Genomic DNA, 22026 nt, shown 5'->3' with positions numbered 1-22026 from the left:
ATATATATATTTTGTATTGTGTACTTATGTTGCAGAAACTTCACATCCAGCTTATCAATAACGTAATATCTTGAAAATCATTGAGACTTGTATTGAATTGGATAGCCAGATGAATCAGAATACAGTTGCAAAAAGGACTTGCTACAGGAGCTTGCCGGGTGTATATTAGGAGAAGAGTGTTGAAACAGTAGTGTTTCCTGTATTTCCTGCAAGGCAGTTGGGAAACATAACATTAATGTTGTTATGGAATGCCATCCCATAGTATCAAACGGGCGTCCACCTTTTAGTTTCCACGTAAACAGTACAAAACTGCAGAACTAGGTGCTTGCATACCAGTGTAGAAAACTGTGGTGTCACCAATAGTCACCACAAGAACACACACCGTCTTTGAAATGATGGAATCTATTAGCATCCCTAACTATAATAACTCTTTCTGTGATCTTGGATATAAATTTAGTTGCATTATGGCAATCTAAACAAACCCGGAGATTCTTAAAGATTCTAATTTCTGTCCCAGGTGCAGTTTCGATGAGGGCAAAAGCAATGGCCAACTTCTCACTATGAACCTTCACCATTAATTCCTTCTCTTCCTCCTCCACATCATGCAAAACAGTGACAGTTTCAGTTTGAAATCCAGCCTCCATCATTTTTCCTGTTAATTTGTCTAGCATCCTATAGATTTCTGTTGCTCGAGGATGAGATTGATCACCACACGTAAACACATGTGGGGTCTCACAAATCTCAACAAGAGTGCATCCAGGAGTTTTTGCCAAATTTCTATTCTTGACTACCTGTCGTACTGAAGCAGCCTTTGGAAAGTTCCTGTCAGCTGAGTATATATTAGAGAGCAAGACATAATATCCTGTATTTTCCGGATCCAATTCAAATAGCCTTTCAGAAGCCACACGAGCCAGTTCTGTTTCTTTGTGAATCATGCAAGCACCAAGCAAGGCACCCCAAACAGCAGGACCTGGCTCAACCGGCATTTCTTTTATAAACTCCAAGGCCTTCTCTAACTTTCCAGCTCTGCCAAGGATGTCAACCATGCAGGCATAATGCTCAGCTAAGGGCTCAAAGCCATGGTTATGAACCATATAATGAAAAATTTCTTCACCTTCTCTCACCAAGCCAGCATGGCTGCAAGCATACAGAACAGAAAGAAAAGTAACCCCACTTGGTTGAATCCCAGAATGCAACATTTCAGTAAAGAGCTTCAGTGCTTCATGCCCATCACCATGGAGACCATAAGCAGATATCATGGCATTCCAAGTAACCACATTTTTCTCTGTCATCAAGTCAAATAATTTCCGAGCTTCCACAATGCTCCCACACTTCGCATACATGTCAACTAGAGCAGTCAATACATAGATGTTAGACTCTAGATTTTTGCTCTTAATCAAACCATGGACCCATTTCCCAAGACTTATAGCTCCAAGCTGAGCACAGGCAGAAAGAATACTTGTAACTGTAACAGGGTTTGGACTGAATTCAGACATCATTTCTCGGAAAAGAGATATTGCAGCCTCTGTCAGCCCATTTTGGGTATAACCTGCGATCATGGCATTCCAAGATGCCAAAGTTTTCTCTGGAGACTCATCAAAAAGCTGCCGTGCTAATTCAATTTCATTCAGTCTACAATAAACGGTCACAAAGGCAGTAGAGACTGAAGGATGCGAAACAATCCCAGATTTCACACAGAAAGTTTGAAGAGAGCCAGTGAGTTGCAGATGACCAAAAGGAGAAGACACAGGAATCAACCCCACAATTGTGCTTGAGTTGACTTTCTCCCCAGAAGCAAGCAATTCCCTGAAAAGAGTAACTGATGATACGGTCTCATTGTTGCAAGTATATCCAGCAATCATGGCATTATAACATATCAAATCCGGCTGAGTAATATGCCCAAATAACAACCTTGCCGTCTCTAGCTCCCTGCACTTTGAATACAACGAAACCAACCCAGTAAGCACATGAACATCTGAATGAAAGCCAACCTTCAGAGCCAAACAATGAATCCCCATCCCTGCTTTCAACTCCTGCAACTCGGCCAGTGCAGGCAGCTCGGTTGCCAATGTCGTCGAATCAAAAGCTGTCCCACCCACCACCATATCTCTAAAAATCCGCATTGAATCGGCATAGTAACAATTCCTCACCAACCCAGATATCATCGTATTCCACAAAACCGTGTCCTTTTCCGGCATTCCATCAAACACCTTCTGTGCTAACTCAACCCGAGAAAACTTGAAGTAAAAGTCAACAATAATGGATCCAACATATAAATTTGATCCTAACCCATCAATAATCGAATGTGCGTGCAACAAAAGACCATATTTTTCGTCCTTGAAACCCGAAGCGGCTGATATAGCAAATGCGTAAGTGAACTTGTCAGGGTTGAGACTAGTGTTTTTCCTCAAATGGGTATACAAAGAAAGCGAAGATAAAGGTGAGGCATTGCTGGCAAAGCCTCTGATGAGGACGTTGAAGAGGAAAAGGTCTGGTTTTGGGATGGAGAGGAAGAGGTCACGTGAGTGGCGTATGGCCTTGAGGTCGGAGAACTTGTGAGTGAGCTTGGTGACGGCGGCGAGGTCGTCTTGGTAGCCGTTGAGGATGATTTGGGCGTGGGTCTGGGTTAGGTGAGAGAGAGAGGTAGCCTTGCTGAGGAGGCTAAGGAAGAAGTTCCGATCACGTTGCGCATAGCAGCTGCTTATGTTTCTGCAAATCATATGTCTTGTGTTTTGTGCTTTGCTTTTCGGAGAGTATGATTTTTTTTTATTTAGGTGGCACTCGTCGCAGTTATATTTAACTGTTTGGTTTAGTTCTTCCCAAAAATGGCGGGAATCCTTCTCTCCTTCTTAACAAATTATTGTAGCTGAAGCATTAGCATTTTTATTTTCTGGGAAACAACACGTGAAGTGAAAGCGTAGAAATTGTGGTTGTGTTTGGAGGTGGCTTTATTTTTTATCTTCTTCGTCTCTCAACTGCAACTAGAGAAAGTAGAGAAAGTATCGACAACAAAAGACATGATTCGTTAAGAAGTACCCCTCCATCCAAAACATGCAAAACTCAAATCCAAGACAACATAGATGCAACACTGGTTACGAGTATTTTCCTATTTCATTTCCTGTGAAACTCTTGCTTCTACATGGAATTCAAATCCTTTGCTTCCTTTGCATTTTCTTTTCATCTGCGTAATACAAAAAAATTACAGTGGGAAAGCACGGAGCCAAGGGCTCTTTGCTCAGGAAAGAAGGAAAAAAATTGAATGGAACAAGATGACATTCCAAGGCTAAAAAATCAATTTACATTCACAGAGAGAACCGAGGAGAGACATTTATCTCTCTCTGCCCAGGTATTTTAACCCTTCAGAATTGACAAAGCTTACTTATGATATTATAATTGCCTTAGAAACTAGTCAGGGTCAAGAAGCTGTCTTGGTTGCCAAAATTGGCCGCTCACGCTTCCCAAGTCTTGTTTCATTTGTATGAGATGGGTTCTGAGGCTGTATTCCTCTACCTGCTTTGACCCAACAGTAATCAAAAACCAAAACAATAAAACACTTCAAAGAAAAAAATAACTCGAAATCGAATCAGTTGAAAAGAAATCAGATTTCATCGATTTGCACTTTTCCTGATTACATTTTGTTCATTATAACTCATGGTCTCATTGTCTTACCTGCATAGCTGCTGCTGAAGCCAATAGCACTTCACACTCGTCAAGCATGACTTTCTCCTGTGCTGCTACAACAGCAAGTTCCGAAACCAAACTGTTCACGCCCTCCACCTACATCATGTAAATATAAAGTTCTGCAAAATTAGGTACATCCTTTCAAAAGATAGCATCCTCAAAACACAAACTTTGCTTGCACAAGATATGCAACCTCTACATCATTGATCATTTTCTATATGGCATGAACAGTGCAGGAAATAGTCGGGGGATGAAAGCTATGACAACATGATCGGCATAAAACTATAGAAACATGAATCTCACCCTTGAGAGCAAAGAGCATATGGAGGATGCCATTGCCTGCATCACATCAACGGCTGAGCAGATAGCTACCTTCAGAGAATCAATATCTGCCTGTAAAAGCATAAACTTATAGTGATGCAAAAATCTCTCTTTCATAAATCAGATTTAATGATCTTTTACAAACCAACATACCCTTGCCCCTCCAGTCACTGGAAGACGGAGTGTGCTTGCCTCCAAATCTTCCATAGCCCCTGAGAAAGCAGCAATATGATCGCTTTCAAGTACAGCCCAGTCGTCAAGGTAGGCCATCTGAACAATCATTGTTCATGCAAGGACATTGAAATGGTATTATATAAGAATTGATATCACGGACAGTAAAGGTATGAATTCAGAAATAATAGAGATGTAATATGGGACCACAAGTTAACAGGAAAGTTCGTGAACTAAGATATGCCCAACATGATTTATTATTTCCATGCTTAGCACAATTGTACTTGGCTTCAATCAGTTTCTGACTGAACACGATTACAAACACAACATGAAAATTATTTTGGCTTCCATCATCATCAACTCCTCTTCTATTAGACAGATGGATGCTTAAAATATCTATTCCCTGATATCAAGGCCACTTAAGAGCTATTTCAAACAATTTCAAACGTTCACATGGAAAAAATCTTAGAATGCATCACGTCTTCCCGTTGCAGAATAATCTGAAGGCAGCATTAATTCTTAGTCATATATTTTAGTCCACATTATAACCTAGTCTTTGACTTGGAGAAATCCTTAATGGACCAATGCAATCAATAAAAATATTGCCGAATATCACTGTTGTGCAAAAGAGGCATTACTTGATCATTCAATACTGAGTTCAGCTTAAGCTCAAGGTTCAACTGCTGGACAATGATTCTTTTCCTGATTACTGAATCCCACAAGCTCAGCGTAGTGTTCCATACATTCAGTAGTGTTCTCTGCACCATCAATTAAATTTCTGATGTAATTTGACATGTACTGTGAAAAAATAGAAGATATATTCTTCACTGGGAATGCAGTATGCACAACCTCGACCATGCAACAAATCGAATATAATTAATAAACCATTTAGTATTCTGTACAAAGTGGGCAATATACTATAATGCAATAATTATTTTTCAGTTCGTAACCTTAACTATCACTCATGAGCAACTAATAAGATATTCCTCAACTGCATCATGTAAAAAAAACCATAATAGTTCAGAACTGCAAAGACCTCACTATGTGGTCAAATGCGTGGGTATGTACGCCCATTCCTGCTCTCAAGTCATCAGTACTTATTTAACTGAAATTAGTAACACAGGACATGATAAACAATACCAGGGTATAGTTAAAGAAATTAGTAGGGCAGAGACATATGCCTAAAAGTTTGCTAGTTTTAAAGAGAACAAAAGCCCACCTCTGCAGTTACTTTCTGAATATAAAGTACAGCCTCAGCCCTGGCATTAGCAAATCGCCATTGTAAATATCTATTGTAAAGTAAGCGCAGATGATGAGCATCTTCAATGTAAATTGCACCCTTTTTCCCCTTAAAATCCACAACGAAACTAAGCACAGAAGTTGAACTGCTTGATTGACTACAACTATTGGACGACCTTGTCTTAGATGGACTAACTCCTCTAGAAGGAGGAGTAGATGGTCTTGTTCGAGATGGACTAAGGCCTCTTGTAACAGAGGATGAAAACATTGAGCTCTTACTAGGTGAGGATGGTCGCGATGCAGCAGTAGGCAAAGATTGAGATCTGACTGCAGGAGTTGTTAATGATAACCTGTCTGATAAGCTACTAAAGACAAGCTTGTGAGGTCCAGATACATGCAGGGAATTATCATCAACTAAATTTGCTCGAAGTCCTGCTCTACCACTTTCATTAAGTGATAATAACGCGGCAGCATCACTAGAAGATTTTTGTAAAGGTTTAGTACCCAAAGCATCAGACGTGGGCAATCTCCTCAGCGTAGACAACCCGACTCCCGGAACCGGTGTAGCAAGCCTGACAATCTTAGCACCAAGATCCACACTTCTATTCAAGGAATTGGAAGATACTTTCCCACCTATTCTACTTGGCCATCGATGCTGATCTATCAATCGGGAATGCAAACCATCGACTGGTTTTGAATTCTCCGATTGATCAGCAGCATTTTTCCCTTTAAGAGGGCTCCTTTTTCTCTCTGGTGTAAGCTTTCGAGGAGCAGGTGTTTCGGCCTGTCTATGTGCCACATTCGAAGATGACCTCAGAGTGCGGTCGGACAGAGCACTAGTAACTGGTTTTTCCTTCTTACTGACAGGAATTGAAATGGTATCAGACTGGAAGGAGACACTCAAACTTCTCATAGTGGAAGGCCATAAACTCTCCGGCGTCCGACCATTCCCTGTTCTTCTGGATGATAATTGCACATCTACAGAAGAATCCTGGACCGGCGTTGATGGACTTGGCGGGGAAGTGGGTGTGGAAGGACGCTTCCTATCCACAGATTGGGATCTCTTGGGCACCAATTGTGCTGATGGAGGCGATGTTCTTGTAAGGTTTGGAGATGGGCAACGTCGAGTACCAGAAGGTGTTGAGGGAGTTGGAGTGGGTGACTTATACCTGGAACTAATTTCCCTCGTACGAGGACGGCGAGTGGTGACTGCATTATTCTTTTGGGCCGGAACCAACGGTGGTCTTGGCTTCTTTAGTGCTGCTAGCTCTGATTCACGAGCATCCATCCACACCATCCAAATTAGACCACATTGATGGATTCTTTCATCTAAGCTAAATTTACATACTTGACAGCCTAGGCTTTCATTTAATCGCGCATTCAATAATCAATGGAATACCACCTGTTGCTTGAAAAGAAGATACCTTTCTCTGCAATAAATCTGCCACAAACGCACAACCAAAAGTAAGAGGCAGCTGAGAGATGGCTAAGAAAAGCATAGAATAAACCCATAAAAAAGAAAAAGGAACATTGAAAAGCATACATCTTTACAGAGACTCAGATCTAACTGAGAATGAATTTGAGAATTACAACAAACAATCTCAAAAGGGTATTGTGTTTTCATGGAAAGAAGCCCCAATCGAAGCAGATCAGGCCATGGCAATGAAATTAGGAAGGGGGTAAACAACATCTGGTGCAAATGGGGTCACAGAGAACTGCGGGAAGTGTCACAGCGTGCATAAACGGTTATGGTTAGAGGTTGGTTTTGAATAACCCACAAACTGAATGCAAGGTAGCCTGGTAGGGTAGGGTAGTGATCCCTAAGAAAATATGGGGAAGATTGGGAGAGTAGACAGTGGGGATGAGGGTATAGGATAAGAGAAAGGAAGGATGTGTGCTGGATAAAGTGTCCTTTTAATTTTCCTCTGGTCCCTCTCACGGGAGTGCCATGGTCGGTTGGGCTGGAAATGGGTCAACTCAACTCTCACAAAACCCCATTATGCACAGTTTCCTTTCTTCTCTCACAACTCTTTTTCATGAAAGGGAATTCAATGAAAGTGATCACAAAACTTGCAAAAAAACAAGCCAGGCTTTCTCTCTCTCTCCAACTTTTTCCAACCAAAAAAAAAAGGAAAAAAATCTAAAATACACATAGTTATCCTAGGATCAACTGCCACATTTACTTACTTTACTAAAATGTTTTATGGGTTTTTCATTTCTTACTCTCACTGTCTCACACATAAATTTGCAAAAATAATACTAAAATCTTTTACTTCTGTGGATTTTGTTTGTATGCACAATATTTAAATCTTCAATTATTCGAAGGTTGAACTTGCAGGTGCTAATGTTCTTTGGGAAATGAGAAAAGACATGGAGGTCCACGTGGAAGAAGGATCATTGTCCATCCCCATGAGTTTTTGGTGTAAAATATCTAAATACAAGACAACATTTAGAAGCAAACATGCATTAAAAGAAAAGAGGTAATGCAAACACATCGTTATGTAGGAATTCGATAAAAATATGGGAATTCTTTCAAGATTTATAGAAACTAAAAAATCGATAAAATGCAGAAATGTTTTTAAAAAATTTAAAATTGGAAGAGAAAATGGGAAGCAACGAGGGATCCATGACGTAAGTCTGTAGTCGACAGAGTCGTGTCCCTGATATGGAAGACACGTTCAGTGTTTCACTGCTCATGCAATCTCTCTCTCTCAACACCCAAGTTTCAGTCTTTCTGAACATGGAGAAGAGAGAGAGAGAGTTCAATGAATCTCATATAACCCTCAATAAAAAAAAAGAGCATAATGAATCAAAGAGTTATCAAACAAGCAAATACTCCCCTTTTCTTTTTTTATTTTCTGTATTAAAAAAAATTGGCATTAAGTTTCATAAAACTGAAATGGAAAAAAAAAAAAAAAAACATAAAATTTTCTGATTAAAAGAAATTGTAAAACTTCCTCAAATTATCAAAACCCTAAATTGGCACTCCCCAGAAAAATCGGAAACTCACCAAATTTTGTTGATCTCTTTGAGAATTCGAATCGAAAGGCCGCGGTAGTGGCTGAGATGTGTAGCCAGAAACTGAGGAATTAGCCGGACGGTGATTGAGATTCAAAGTTTTCCGGCGGGAGGTCAGAGTTTGAAGCAAAAACCGAGAAGGAGAGGGAGAAGGGAAAGGTCTGTATTTGAGGAAATAATTAAATAATATTATTTCTGTTTTTTGTATTTAAAAAATGGGTTTTGGAATTTTTGAAAAAAATAAATTGCGAAGAGACGGTTATTGTTTGGAGGGAGGTACCGTGAGAGGTCGTTGATTTCGCGCCACCTACTTTGATAAGGCTTTTAGTTAAGTTAAAGCACCTATTATATTATATGGGGCCCTATCTGCTGCGTGCAGTCCCACGTAATCAGGCATGACTCAGGACCACATGGCGCAAATCAAAGAATTGCAGACCAGTGTTCTTTTCTTCTTATGTAAACGGTTTTTTAATCAAAATTTTGAGAGATAAATGTGTGTATTACTCCTTTTGGATCTTTTATTTCTATTTTTAAATTCCTACAAAAAAATATGTATTGGCCCCAACTGTATTAATTAATGAATTAATAGAACACTTGATAGAGGTCCCGGTCAAGATTGTGATGCTGTAGCTGATTAGTTTTTTCTTTCATCAATGCTCTTATAATAAGAAATAATTTTTTTAAAAGTAATTTTATATCAACACTTCTGCCACGTAGCATAGCTGGGTAAGCAAATTAAACATTAATTTGAGGGAAAAGTTAAAAAAAACCATATTTTAAATAGCAAGTTAGCAACTCCTAATCTATCTCACCAACACCAACTAATTTATTTATTTTATTATTTAAAAAGGCGATATAATTGTATTAAATCAATAGGAATAACATTACAAAGGACACATATTGCAAAGGATATGGCAGACTTGGGTAAAACTTCCCCATTGACCTGAGCCAATCGAAAAGCTAAAATGATCTAGAGATAATCACTATTGAAAACAACTTTTCTATAACCCCTCTTAATCACCATAATTTCCCTGAATCTAGTCCAATGACAAAACTAGCCGCTAACCGGGGCATGACTCCCTTAGAGAGATTAAGAACACCACGCAAACTCAACTAAGTTTCTAGAATCATAAGAGAGAGAAAAACACATAAAACTCATAGAGTTTCTGAACTTTATTGAACAAACTAAACTAAAACAACGCTTGCAAAAGGAAAACCAACTGCTTCTAATCTTCTCTTGGAAGATGACATAGAGAGCTCTACCCAGTTATTTCGAGGCCTCAACGCACCAATGAGAAAACCTTGTCTCTGGAAACTTATGAGCGAGTTATGCCAATGGCAAATATGTATAGACATTATTTATATGGTTAATGACAGTTTAGTACTATGTAGTTACCCTTAAGACATGTTAGTCTCTATCTTCTCAATGTTTACAATTACTCACAGCGGGCTTTTAAATTTGTTACAATGTGGTTCCACCGTTAGGGTTTCTATCAAATCTCCCCGTTAGTTACCTACGTAGCACTACGAGTCCCGCATTTCTATATAGCTAGAAATGGTCAAGGACTTATGTGAAAGAAAGATTAATTATTAGACATGGAAAAATGAAATGAAAGGAAGCCTTGTGGAATTAATTATATAAAGTTGATATTGATATGTAGCTTGATTTAAGGTAACTCCTTTTGGAACCAGAGCTTAGTCTATTCATTCGGACCTTTAATCTATAGGTATTTCTGAATTTCCGGTGAGGATGGTTGAAGTTAGATTAAGATGTTTCATCTCTAAATTAAGCAATCGAAATATAATAAAGCACTCAACTGCAAGTCTGCTACATGCGGAGGTAGTGAACCAACAAATAGAATAAGTGTTGCTATCTTGTATATTAAACACTAAGGATATTTGTAAAAATTCATGACCTAATTTGCTCCTCAATAAATATAATTTGGCAAAAAAGATAAAAGAAAGCATGCCGTCCCATCTAATTTGGAAATGTACAAGGTTGTGCGAGACCGTAGCAGTTGAGCTGACCGTCCAGGGCATATCACAACCTAAATAAGACTTGGGACGGCCGTCTTCTGTGTCACCATCATTTATATACACAGACCAAGAGCAAGAATACTATTGTTATATTCTCTCCTCTGCTAATTTGTACGGTTCCTTCCTTACGTTTTGGGAAGAAATTAATGCTTGGGTTTATCTTCGTAACCTACGAAAAGGCAAACAGGCAACAAGACGACTAGGACACTAGAGCTTCTAAGAGTCAAAATCAAGGGTAACCTTCCATGCCAGAAATCAAGAAGAAGAACAGAAAAAGGAAAAAGAAAAGGTTTCAATCTTAATTTCACTTTTAAAAATAGAAGAATTGACACCAAACCTAAAATAGAAAGATAATCTTCTGTTTCTGTAGTGCAGCAGATGCATCATGCATCAAGAAAAAGAAAAAAGGAAAAGGAAAAGGAAAAAGAAAAAGAGTGATGATGATGATGATGATTACAAGTTACAACAACCCTTATCTTTATTTTCCCTCCAGTTCAGAAAATTTGTATTAAAGGTAAAAGCAACTTCCGCTTGTTCTTCATTTTCTTCTTAATTTGCTTTTTGCTTCTAAAGAAACCCAAGTCTACAAGCAAGCAGGGACCATGACATTGACAGCCACAAGATCATTAAATTATGATATTGTTTTAACTAGTAAGTCTAAGGTAAACACAAACCAGTATATGTATATATACATATATGCTGCTTTAGCCGAAAGCCGGGACCTCCATTTACAGCTCAGAAGAACCACTTAAATCATTTCAAGCAGTGGAAGCTCATCATCTCCATATATATATATATATACTGGCCTGCATGCACTGCACTGCATTTAAGGCCATTAAAAAATAAAATAAAAGAAAATTTACCACCCTGACTGAATACTGAAGCCACACTGTGACACTCACAAATGGCTTTGTGTTCTTAATTAATCTTCAACAGTAAGAGTACGACTAACCATTTGATCTGCAATGCGTAATATGACGAATCTATGAAAAAACAAAAACAATAAACTTGGCAATTACGAAGTCTGAAGCAAAAGCACGCAGAATTTTCTTGTGGTAGCTGGGAGCCTGGGACGTGTGATGTGATGATTTGGACACATCATATGCTATGCAACACCATGTCTGCTAAAAAGTTAAAAACCATCAACATTTGTCCCATATCTTTTTGGGTCTACCAATTTTCCTCCTTATTGTCGACTGTCTTCTTCTTGGCTCATTTTGCTTTAATTAGTTTCTTTTTTATTTTCTGAATTAATTAATATTAATTGTTCTTATCTTTTCCACCTCCAAATGAGAACAACCGGTCAGAAACAGAGACAATGTTTGGAGGAGGATACGTCCAAAGCAATAATTTCTTAACATGCATGCAGCTGCACAAGCAAGGCAATCCTATTCCTATTATTATCGAGCATGAAAATCAGAAAGAAATGATCTTGTTTTGTTTCGTTATGATTATTGGTTGATTTATACCCTTCAGAAACAATTGCTCTGAAGGGAAACATAATTAATTATGCATCGATTATGAGAACAAATTAATGGACATATATATATATATATATATATATAATGCCATTTTTGATGAATTAATGAATACAATTTACAAAGACCAAACCAAATGATGGTTGCTCACTCTCATCATGATCATGTGGTGTGGTGGAATTATAATAATACAAAATCAAGGAGGAGAATCAAACCCATGATGATGATGATGCATAACATATGATATATTCCATTTCCGTGCTCTTTTTCATGTCCTCCCCTAGTGTTGTGTTGCTATGCGTCTAAGAAGAAGAAAGAGAAAACTCTGCTAATTGAATATATTTATTTGTGTTCCCATGTGGTTAGAGTAGTAGTATTTATTTTATAGGCATAATATGCGAGTAAAGGTTTATTATTTTGGAATATAAATAATTCAGATGGATGATTTTGTCGTTTCTCATATTATTATATATTCACCCATTCTAGTTTTGTTTGGTTTCTTTCTGGTTCACATTGGATGCCTTGGCAGCAACAGTACTTGATATGGGAGGGGAACACAATGCAATGCCTCTCCAACATGTTCATGTTATAATGTCCTCCAGGCTCTATGCATGACGGAGTCTCCGTCATGCAGACTGGTTGATTTCATTTATTTGACATAGATACACCAAACGAAATCTCTCTTTCATTCATTTGAACCACATATTACAAATCGGAGAGTTTGTTTTTCTTTTCTTGGCAAGCGAACAAATCGAAGAGTTAGATTTATGAAATAAAGCTCACACTGGAAGTACAAACAAGTTAATGTTGCTTGAAATGTTCTTATACCACCTTACACAGGGATAGAGAAGAGAACTACGCTCATGTCATGTTAGCAATCAACCTCCTCTAAGCTGCTCTTCTGTGACAACTCATAAATCCCACTTCAGCATGCAAATATAGTAACCCATCATACACAAACCGGTCTCTGGCAGGCAGCAAAATTACATTTTTTCCATCACTTTTCTTCCAAATGCATCAACCAGATTGCTCTACTACAGTACCGAATTTGAATCTTTGATGGAACAATAAATCTTATCAAGCTGCTGAATAACGTACTAATTCCTTCATGGTTTGTTTCTAAAGATGTAAGCACATACTAGCTCAAGTTTCCATAGAAGTCTGAGTTAATGCGAAACCAATGTTAATATCTACCTCAGCTCTTCGATGCAGATGATTGAGCTTCTTTTGCAGGGCACTTGGAACCAACTTTAAGAAACACCAAATATGTTTCTAGTACTCCAAATATCCAGCAGTCCGAGCCTTGCCCAAAATTAACTCTATGCCATCATTACACAGACCAAAATTCTTTGCCACTGCAAAACCAGCATACATGCCATCCACAGCTGCACTTACAATCCCTCCAGCATAACCCGCTCCTTCGCCAACAGGGTAAAGACCTTTCAACGACGTGCTCTCATAAGTGTCAATTCCACGGGGAATCTGGATGGGAGAGCTAGTCCTAGTCTGGAAGCAGATTTAATGATTTTATAATTGATTAAGATACTGACATCAATAACGATAATTCTTTGGTGGTGGTACAGACTATTTATTATGTTACATCCTGTTGACATAAAAAGAAACTAAAAGGGAAAAACAAATATAATTAACTGGGATTACCTCCACTCCATGAAGAAGGGCCTCTTTGGAGATAAAACCTGGTAACTGAAGGCTCCAAAGTCCGCAACAAGCCAAGTATATCAGTAATCTTTTGTGCATTCATCAAGAGTATTAAAGGCAGTTAACAATTACAAGAGAAGTAAAGTAAAACCTCTTGGTCAAATGCTGAGATTGAATTTTGCAAAGTCTCTGTTATATGAATGGGGAATATCTCGTGGAGATTTGCTGCCTTCACTCCTAGTCGATAACTTGAAGGTGGCATAGATGTCACTGGAACAAAAAAAAAACAAAAAGCCAAGCTTAGCTTGCTGAACAATTGATGCAAAACTAATAAGAAATGGCTTAGCAATCCTACCTGACAACTTATTGTCCAAAAAATCCGTAACTGTCTGCACAGGCACCACAAAATTTCCCCCTCCCATTCTAGCTGCTCTTTGCTCAAATTCCCTCTAAAAAAATTACAACATTAGAACATGTTATAATGCATTTCAGCTGAAATTATGAATGTCCAACCAGGCTGAAAGACCCTTTTCTGCATGTTCTATGACATTAGCACAGCACTCAGAAGAGTTTGTTTCATATCATACAGAAGAAAAAAATTTAGTCATAACAGCTGGTAGGTAAATAAAGGAATACAAAACTGCAGACAAAAGAACATCAGAAATACTAAGGGAAAAGTTACCTGAAACTCAACCCCTGCAAGAGGTCCATGGAGATTCAATGCATCAAAATCTTTCATTGAGACGGTTACAACAAGTGCAGCATTTGCCCACTTTGACGCACGTCTAGAAAATGACATGCCATTGATACAGATTTCAGATGGCTTTGTACCAGTGAGAACAACCTGCAAATACCATCTCAGTGACTCCTAGAGTAATATATATGATCATTCTTCACCAGACATTTGCAATGCAAATATGATTCTGACCACCAGAAATTCAAAAACAGAAAAACATACCTGACCACCGGGACACATACAGAAGGAATAGCAACTGCGACTTGTTGCCTGTAAAGGTTCATCCCCATCCTTTCCACTTGCATATTTGGCAACCTTGTAATCTGCCACTGGTACTTTACCACGTCCTCTGCGGACCTCAGTTGCCAATCCAGAATACTGCATATTTGTTGTAATAAGGAAAAATCAATAAATAGTTACAAAAGGAAAAAGAATTAGCTTCGCTTGATAACAATACATCCAAAAATTTCAAATGAAGCTGACAATGCAACAAACCTGTAAGCTGTTTATTACTTCTTGAGGATGCTCAATCCGCAAGCCAACCTGTTCAGCCAATTTAAGTTTTAATCAAGCTAACAAAATATTTTGAACCAAGCACTACAACTAATACCAAGGAAAGTGACTTCTCACTAATACATGCCAAATTAGCCACCAAAAGGATGGTGTACATAATTCCAAGAACAAATATGGAAATATGACATCTCATTCTTCTGGCAGGAACACCATATCGAGAGGGCAAAAAAGCTTTCCTTTGTTGCATTTACTCCTCCAACTACACTATGTCAGTATCGGTATAAATGACCTTTCCCTCATGTTCAGCTATATTTAATGGATAAAATTATGTCATCAACTTCCTTAATCCTACACTCTTATCTCATGTGATCTTTGGACACAATAGTAGTGCCAGAAACTTCTGGAAGACAAAGTATTGGATAAATGTAGGTTACAGTGGCCAGTTGATTTGGAGGATTCATGCACACAATAGATCCATAAATAGATAAACAACAAAGTTTCTTTGAATAATCTCTATGAAAGGGGTTTTGACTATAAATAAATAAAAATCTATATGAAAGGGGGAGAAAATGAACTCACAGCAAAATCTTTTGGGACCAAGTCTATGTTATGAGATAGAAGAGTTTGATAGATATCACGTGCAGAATGCCCAACAGCTAGAACAACAGCATCATATCCCCATTTCTGGGTATTAGACTGTCTGTCAACTGAATCCGAAACTTTGACACCCACAACTTGTCCGTTATCTACAAGGAGATCATCTACCCTCATCCCAAATTTGATGGTAACCTGAGCATGCCAAAAAACAATTATTAAAAGTATAAGAAATGTAAACCGTAAGCAACATAAATCTAAGAATATGCATTTGATTTAGTTAGAAAGAAAAAAAAGTGTCACTAACACCCAGATTTTGTAGATGTTGCCGAAAATTGCGAAGTAATGGAATCAATCTATCTGTCCCCAAATGAGGCTTTCCGTCAACCAAGATTCCCTCAGGAGCTCCGAAGTGAACTAAAGTTTCCATAACCTGAGAAGTAAATAAATCTGAATCAACCCACATAAAGGATGGGTAATGGCGGCTAAGTGATACTAGTCACCTGAAAGAAGAGAGAGAGAGAGAGAGAGAGAGAGAGAGAGAAGGCTACATTGTCTATTATCTAAGCCTTGACAGCTCTGTATTTCACCGTCCAAATTACACAAAGGGAAGACAATCAAAATGATATTTTTTTTCTGTTGAAACAAAACAATCAAAAGGATAGAGAATGGTTCTGACCGCCAAAACACTGCCACTGTTTCTTCCAATCCTAGTCACCAGCTTTCCATCACTCCATGTACCTGCACCACCCTGCCATGAATAAGTCCTCGATAAATGACTCAATGGTAAACATGTGTATGTGCGTGTCTGTGTGTAACATAAAGGCACATGTTTTTATCGAGGCAGGAAAACAGAGATAAGTAAGAGCACAAGGTGAATCAAGTTATAAGTATAACCTCCCCAAAGCAAAAATTGCTTTCCGTTTGCAACATTCGGCGGACAACCAGAGCACCAATGTCGCGGCCCCTTTGTTCAACGGGCTGACCTCTTTCTATTAAGGTGACATCTGCACCAAATTCCGCAAGAACAAGGGAGGCAAACAACCCTGATGGTCCACTACCCACCACTGCAATTTTTGGTTTTCTAGCCGTCGGATGTGTGTATAATCCTTGGGACCCATTGTTCATGTTGTGCGCACTTTCTCTTGAAACTGTACCTTGATGTACATTTTCAAAGCCATGTATGATACTGATCAAATCTCCAGATTTATTTGCTTCAGGCATGTGTTCTACCAGCCCAACTTTAGGCTGCAACTCAGAAATGAAATCCCAAGCCCGAGGCTCTAGACTCAGAAGTTTGTTGACATCCATTTCGACAACGTACACGAATTTGGGTTCTTTCAACCTCTAGATAAGAAATAATAAGAGGAAGAGAAAAGCGCATTACTTGATTGATGGGTAACCAAATTGAAACTAGTCCAACTTTGCTTTTACCAAACAATTTCACAGACAGATAGGATGCAAATGGCCATTTCTGCAAGACTCTAACCTCCTAACATCAATCAAAAAAATTTCCATGACACACAACATATCATACCTTCCTTGCATCAAAAGATTTCCGAACCACCGTGAAAGCCTCTGTCGGCAGCATTGAAGCAACCTGAAATGAAAGAGTGGCAACAAGATATGATGAATATATAAAAAATGTAGCAACTTGCACAAATGCTTCTTTACATAGACAAAAGTGCTGCCCCAAATGCTTTTACCGGAAACTCGAGCACTTTGGCAATCTGTTCAAGCAAGCCCTCGGAGACGCCGAGAAAGTCCTTTCCAGGGTCCTTGTGGACGGGAACTCCGAGCTTGGAAAGCCTCCAAACACCCACGAACTTGTTCTTCACTTCCCCTACGATTTCCTGGTGCTTCAATTTGAGCTCCTTCTTCTCTGATGGGTACCTCTGTTTGCCGGTCCTCTTGGCGCTAAGGACTCGGAGTGTTTGGCGACGATGATAAGGGAGTGCACGCATAGGGAGAGGGTTTGGAGGTTGGAGACACTGGACATGGAGGTGGACAGAGCCAAGCTTGGAGTTGGAGGGAAGGAGGGACATGGCTTTAGTTTACACAGAGCACTGTGGAGACCGGAGAGTCGCGCTTCTGAGTAGTGAGCTATGGTTTGGGATAAGGAATTAATACGGCATGGCGTTTATCCCATATGCCACACATACAGTACGACCCACACATGAGAAGTGAAAAGACAACACCGCCGAGCGGCTATACTCTTTTTTATAATAAAAATAGAACGCGGCTATACTATTTATGTAAAAAAGACCAGGCTAGCGCCTAGCGTGTTGTGGACAGAGTATAGCCGTGTGGCTATACTCTATTTGTATTCTGCTCTTTCATTGGTTAAAGAACTTTTGACTATCAAAATTTTAATTTTAATTTATTTATTCTCCATCATTTAAAGTCAGAATTTCTGTATACCCCCAAAGAAAAAGTCAATTTTTTTCTTAATTGTTCATTTAAAGTAGGACTAACTTCTTTTCTCTATTTATCTTATTTCCAATGAGCGGGAGCAATTTTTTCTTGTATCATTGCACATCTTCTTTTGTTATTTCATATAAATACTACTTCATGCTGTCGATTTCATGAATGAAATGTTTCATCTACAGACCTTTAACAGAACTCATTTTTGAAAATTATTGTCCACAAATCCCAGCACGAGCAGGAAACAATCTAAGCAGATGGACTATGGCGGCAATTGATAGGTTGCAGGCTTGCATTGCAGCTCGTAAGCTTTTTACGGAGCAAGATTTCCGACTTCACCAATTGCCTGCATCTGCATCACGAGATTGATATAAGTCGTCTGCCCGTACAATGTTGACCTCTTCAAACTCATTGTCATCTGAAGGCAATGGAGAAAAGTTTTATTAGGCTGCTCCCAAGCAAACATAAGATAAAAGACACAATCTGGTCTACCTAATATAAAAGTAGAGCAGTCGGTCCCCTCAAACTTTCAAGCATAAAAACTAGTAGGGCGGATAATAAAAATCAGTAACAAGTCATCTAAAGACGTTGTAACTGTCTTATGAATAAATCCAAGCTCAAGCAATGATAGAACTATACAAAAGATCGTATACAAATTAATCAAACTATTGCAAAGGAAAAAGAAAAAAGAGAAAAGACTGCCTACTCCTTGTCATTTTCACACATCATCAATTGCCGTTCTCATACGATAATGATTGTATGAAAGCTTAATTAATTTGGAAAAGCCAACTTCATCAGAACATTACAAAAACATGACTAAATCAAAATGGTCCTCAAACAGTGTCTGAAATACTTCAGACCATAACCCAACTCTTAAGAAAGAGCACCCCCCTAAACTTTTTCCCATCAAACTAGGCAACTCCTCAATCTTTGATGTCTCATAACTCAACTCATGGTAAGATGCCTTCTGCCCATGAAACTAGGCAAAGTTATACTTTTCTTTTATATTAGATAATCCAACCTTCTAATCCTTGTTTTCAAATACTAACTTAGATGAGCCAGCAGTGAGAATAATACAAGTAAGATGCATAAAACCAGAGGGACCAAAAAACCAAAAGGAGAAGAGATTCAACCTTTTCTCAAGGTCAGTGCCACAACAGCATCATTCTCAACCTGAAAAGACATGAAGATATCATTGAAGACATCATCCACTTTTGGAGCTCAATGAACATAAAATTTTGGAATGTCGATGTGATGAAAATTGGTTGTAGTAGTGAATCTCTAAGTTAAGTGTGTGTGTGTGTGTGTGTGTGTGAGAGTGAGAGAGAGAGAGAGGTGAACTGTACTTTTTGTTTCGTACCTTCAGATCTGCCAATGACTTTGAATCCTCCAGTACTTCCCCAGTACTGACTAGGATCAAGCGCTGATCACTTACTGGTTGATCAATAAGATCATGCAACTTTTGCTTAATATCTAAACTTGTCTCAGTTGGTTCACACTGGATAAAGTAAGTTGTCTTACTACGCTTAACACGGATATACATGGCCTGGAAAAGAAAAAAAGATACAAACAAATCAGCATACAGTTTTTTTCCACTAATAATCAACGAAAACCACTAATCTTTTCCTTTAGTCTTATATTCCATACAACTTGCTCTAAAATCAAACCGAAGTAATGGCCAAAATCAACAGCAATTTTAGTCCAAAAGCAAGACTAACATTGCTTTACATGTGGAATTACTTAAACAAAGACACATTGTATCATGTTCCACAAGTTGGCAGCATTTGCTTCCTCCAATAGGGGAAGACGTGGATTTGCTATAAAGTCAGACATGAAAGCCATATTTGAAGGTTGTTCACACATTGTAATTGTTTTAACCTTGTATTTCAATACATTCCCACTCTATCATATATCATGTAACTTTGATCGCCAAAATTTCAATTAGATGATCAAAATGATCCCCCAAGTTTTCTCTAAGCACAATTTCCTTACAATATAATGATTTATTAGCAATTAAATAAATAAACAAAGTCCCTATCCCCTTAACTCACTACAGGATTAATTTATCAATTATCTTATGTGCCAACAATGTAACGAAACGAAAGGGATAAAGAGAATCATGTACACACCATTCTTCAACTCTGAACTGAATAGGGGCAGGAGGACTCAGGAAATCTCTCTTCAATACGCTGCCAAGGAAATCCTGTTAAATCAGAACTAAATATGACATGTTGATGTTATGCACCACAAAATTAATCAAATAATCTAACAAGAAGATAACTATTTGATTTACTTCACTTGCAATTGTATCCTACTAATTTTTCACTTCAACATAGTGGCAGATCCAGGATGTTAAAACATAGTATTAATTAATTCCATCCCTTATACTTTTCCTTAATTACTCATAACTAAACAAACATATACAACCTCTTACGTACGGAAGGGAGGGATGAAGGAACCGAAGCATGTACATTGTGAAAGGTAAATTTGTTGGTAACTGAATCATTTCCATAGATTACAGACACAAATTATTGCTTCAACTTGGTATTTTCAGGATAATACAGACCCCAAGAGCAATCAGCAAGCATACAAAATCAAACATTACTCTAGAGTCTAGAGTTGCCCAGTGCACAACAGATACAAACTTAAATTTGCAGTGTGGACACGTCGAACTTTGAGTGAGAGTCAAACACCAATCAAGAGAAAGTAAAGGATTGAAAAAAATTCATGAAACAAAATCAAATTCAAACCACTACAGAAATCCAAAGAAACAAGGATTCTGGTAGTAGTGAATTTAGGCGAACACAATAACACAAAGCCGCATATGTTTCAATTGTTGTTTTTGTATAACTTTTTCTCACTCTTTCGCATACTTGCTCTCTTCTGAACCATGGGGAAGCTCTTTGGAGCTTCCCATCGAACATGTGGTGGGCAACTCTTTTGCATATGTTTCACTCTGCCGCATTTGTCTAACGTTTTCTCACTCTTTCGCACATATTTCACTCTGTTGCTGAAACATGGGAAGCTCTTTGGAGCTTGCCGTCGAACAGCTGGTGGGCAAGTCCAGGGGGTCACACCAGCAGCACAACAGGACCTACAGAGCCACTTTCATGGCTGCCAAGGGGTAGCTTGACCCCAGTGAACCCATGGTGGCTCCGCCACCAAAGTTATATTTTTTATGGAATTGAAAAAAAGAAGTTAAAACATTAAAAAATAATCTGGGTATTTTGTATCCACTATGAACATAGAAAGAGAGAGACGAAAGGATCGATTTTGAGAAATATTAATCTTTTTATTGTTTGCTAGTAATGAGTTAAGATTCTCCTACCTCGAAGCGGTGGCCTTGTTCGCTGGCCAAAGTCTACGGTCAGAAATCAACTTCAGCCTCTTTCTTTCGCTGTCCCTGGCTGCACTCGAATCAGGTTCTCCTACGTCTGACGATTTTTTGGTGTTTGGCTGCTGACTCAGACTTAACCCTCCACCGGTCAGGTTGATTCTTCTCTCGATTTTGAGTCTGGAGTTGTTATCTCAGACGCCAGATAAAACACAAAAGGGTATATTTTCTCACCGTCACACCGAAAATATTTATTTATTTATTTATTATAGGAGCCAGCTTACCTTCCCTAATCTCTTATTTATTAGGGTGATTTTATTGGCACCCTATTATTTGCTATTTAAATCTCATGTTGAGTGTCTCACATTTTCTTTACACTCAACTGAATTTTAGTAAAATTTAAAATTACTCACTATACCCCATTTTCTTCCTAAATTGCCCTCATGAACCTCATTCTCTAACTTCTTATGTAAATCCCACCCCACCCATCAAAAACTCTCTCTTCTTTCAAACACACTCCACCCCATTAGAAAGAGTAATACTACACTTACCACATTATTATCTCACATTTCTATACCACATAATGTGGCATGTCCATATCATATGTCATATCAATTAAATTAATGAAGTGTATTTTAATAAAGAAAATTAGAAAAACAAAAACTAGTATTTTAAATGATGTGGTATGTATACATCAACTGCCACATCATGTGGTATAAAATTGTGGTATAAAAAATATGATAAGACTAGAAATTACGATCTCTTGCAAACACACCTCATCGCACGATCCATTCGATTTGCAACAAACTCCATCACACACC

The 22026-nt window shown here is 38.4% G+C and overlaps 4 protein-coding genes across 8 annotated transcripts; all 4 read right to left on the bottom strand.

Annotated features, from left to right (window-relative positions):
- Window positions 1-68: 68 nt before the first annotated feature.
- On the bottom strand, window positions 69-2837 carry MEF29 (Pentatricopeptide repeat (PPR) superfamily protein). The gene has a single exon (XM_008244799.3). It carries the CDS (start codon window positions 2718-2720, stop codon window positions 354-356), a length of 2367 nt encoding a protein of 788 aa, XP_008243021.2. The 5' UTR covers window positions 2721-2837; the 3' UTR covers window positions 69-353.
- A 242-nt stretch (window positions 2838-3079) lies between these two features.
- LOC103341296 (AUGMIN subunit 8-like) lies at window positions 3080-8748 on the bottom strand. 2 transcript variants are annotated; one of them, XM_008244802.2, is made up of 7 exons: window positions 8423-8748; window positions 5393-6853; window positions 4812-4931; window positions 4156-4272; window positions 3985-4074; window positions 3670-3777; window positions 3080-3510 (listed from the first exon to the last, which is right to left on the bottom strand). In XM_008244802.2, the coding sequence occupies exons 2-7, from the start codon at window positions 6707-6709 to the stop codon at window positions 3406-3408; spliced, it is 1857 nt and encodes a 618-aa protein (XP_008243024.2). In that variant the 5' UTR covers window positions 6710-6853; window positions 8423-8748; the 3' UTR covers window positions 3080-3405. The 2 variants fall into 2 exon arrangements, with proteins under 2 accessions (XP_008243024.2, XP_008243022.2); XM_008244800.2 differs by lacking the exon at window positions 8423-8748 and adding an exon at window positions 6956-7254.
- Window positions 8749-12608: 3860 nt separating this feature from the next.
- On the bottom strand, window positions 12609-17586 carry PDE327 (FAD/NAD(P)-binding oxidoreductase family protein). Its single transcript, XM_008244803.3, has 13 exons — window positions 17154-17586; window positions 16985-17047; window positions 16345-16794; window positions 16127-16198; window positions 15755-15880; window positions 15433-15642; window positions 14836-14883; window positions 14563-14718; window positions 14287-14448; window positions 13960-14053; window positions 13756-13874; window positions 13605-13649; window positions 12609-13451 (listed from the first exon to the last, which is right to left on the bottom strand). Exons 1-13 carry the CDS (start codon window positions 17490-17492, stop codon window positions 13218-13220), a joined length of 2118 nt encoding a protein of 705 aa, XP_008243025.2. The 5' UTR covers window positions 17493-17586; the 3' UTR covers window positions 12609-13217.
- Window positions 17587-18036: 450 nt separating this feature from the next.
- LOC103341298 (Ubiquitin-like superfamily protein) lies at window positions 18037-21489 on the bottom strand. Of its 4 annotated transcripts, none has more exons than XM_089042527.1 (5): window positions 21200-21489; window positions 20001-20088; window positions 19232-19417; window positions 19005-19044; window positions 18037-18289 (listed from the first exon to the last, which is right to left on the bottom strand). In XM_089042527.1, the coding sequence occupies exons 2-5, from the start codon at window positions 20001-20003 to the stop codon at window positions 18207-18209; spliced, it is 312 nt and encodes a 103-aa protein (XP_088898653.1). In that variant the 5' UTR covers window positions 20004-20088; window positions 21200-21489; the 3' UTR covers window positions 18037-18206. The 4 variants fall into 4 exon arrangements, with proteins under 4 accessions (XP_088898653.1, XP_008243027.2, XP_008243026.2 ...); XM_008244805.3 differs by having other exon boundaries at window positions 20001-20074; XM_008244804.3 differs by having other exon boundaries at window positions 20001-20060; window positions 21200-21486.
- Between the last annotated feature and the right edge of the window lie 537 nt (window positions 21490-22026).

This window comes from Prunus mume, linkage group LG8 (assembly GCF_029339155.1).
Source record: "Prunus mume cultivar Tortuosa linkage group LG8, ASM2933915v1, whole genome shotgun sequence".
Lineage (NCBI taxonomy): Eukaryota > Viridiplantae > Streptophyta > Magnoliopsida > Rosales > Rosaceae > Prunus > Prunus mume.
The sequence above is the reverse complement of the archived record's forward strand: the minus strand, read 5'-3'. Positions and strand labels throughout refer to the sequence as shown.

Coding starts and splice junctions, on each gene's coding strand:
- MEF29 (XM_008244799.3), bottom strand. CDS start 2,720: ATGATTTGCAGAAACATAAGCAGCTGCTATGCGCAACGTGATCGGAAC.
- LOC103341296 (XM_008244802.2), bottom strand. CDS start 6,709: ATGGTGTGGATGGATGCTCGTGAATCAGAGCTAGCAGCACTAAAGAAG. Junction 4,932..5,392: donor TTCAGAAAGTAACTGCAGAG/GTGGGCTTTTGT, acceptor TTGATGGTGCAG/AGAACACTACTGAATGTATG. Junction 4,273..4,811: donor ACTCAGTATTGAATGATCAA/GTAATGCCTCTT, acceptor ATGATTGTTCAG/ATGGCCTACCTTGACGACTG.
- PDE327 (XM_008244803.3), bottom strand. CDS start 17,492: ATGTCCCTCCTTCCCTCCAACTCCAAGCTTGGCTCTGTCCACCTCCAT. Junction 17,048..17,153: donor CCAAAGTGCTCGAGTTTCCG/GTAAAAGCATTT, acceptor CTTTCATTTCAG/GTTGCTTCAATGCTGCCGAC. Junction 16,795..16,984: donor AATCTTTTGATGCAAGGAAG/GTATGATATGTT, acceptor TTTCTTATCTAG/AGGTTGAAAGAACCCAAATT.
- LOC103341298 (XM_089042527.1), bottom strand. Junction 19,045..19,231: donor AGTCATTGGCAGATCTGAAG/GTACGAAACAAA, acceptor ATGTCTTTTCAG/GTTGAGAATGATGCTGTTGT. Junction 18,290..19,004: donor GGCACTGACCTTGAGAAAAG/GTTGAATCTCTT, acceptor CATTGCCTTCAG/ATGACAATGAGTTTGAAGAG.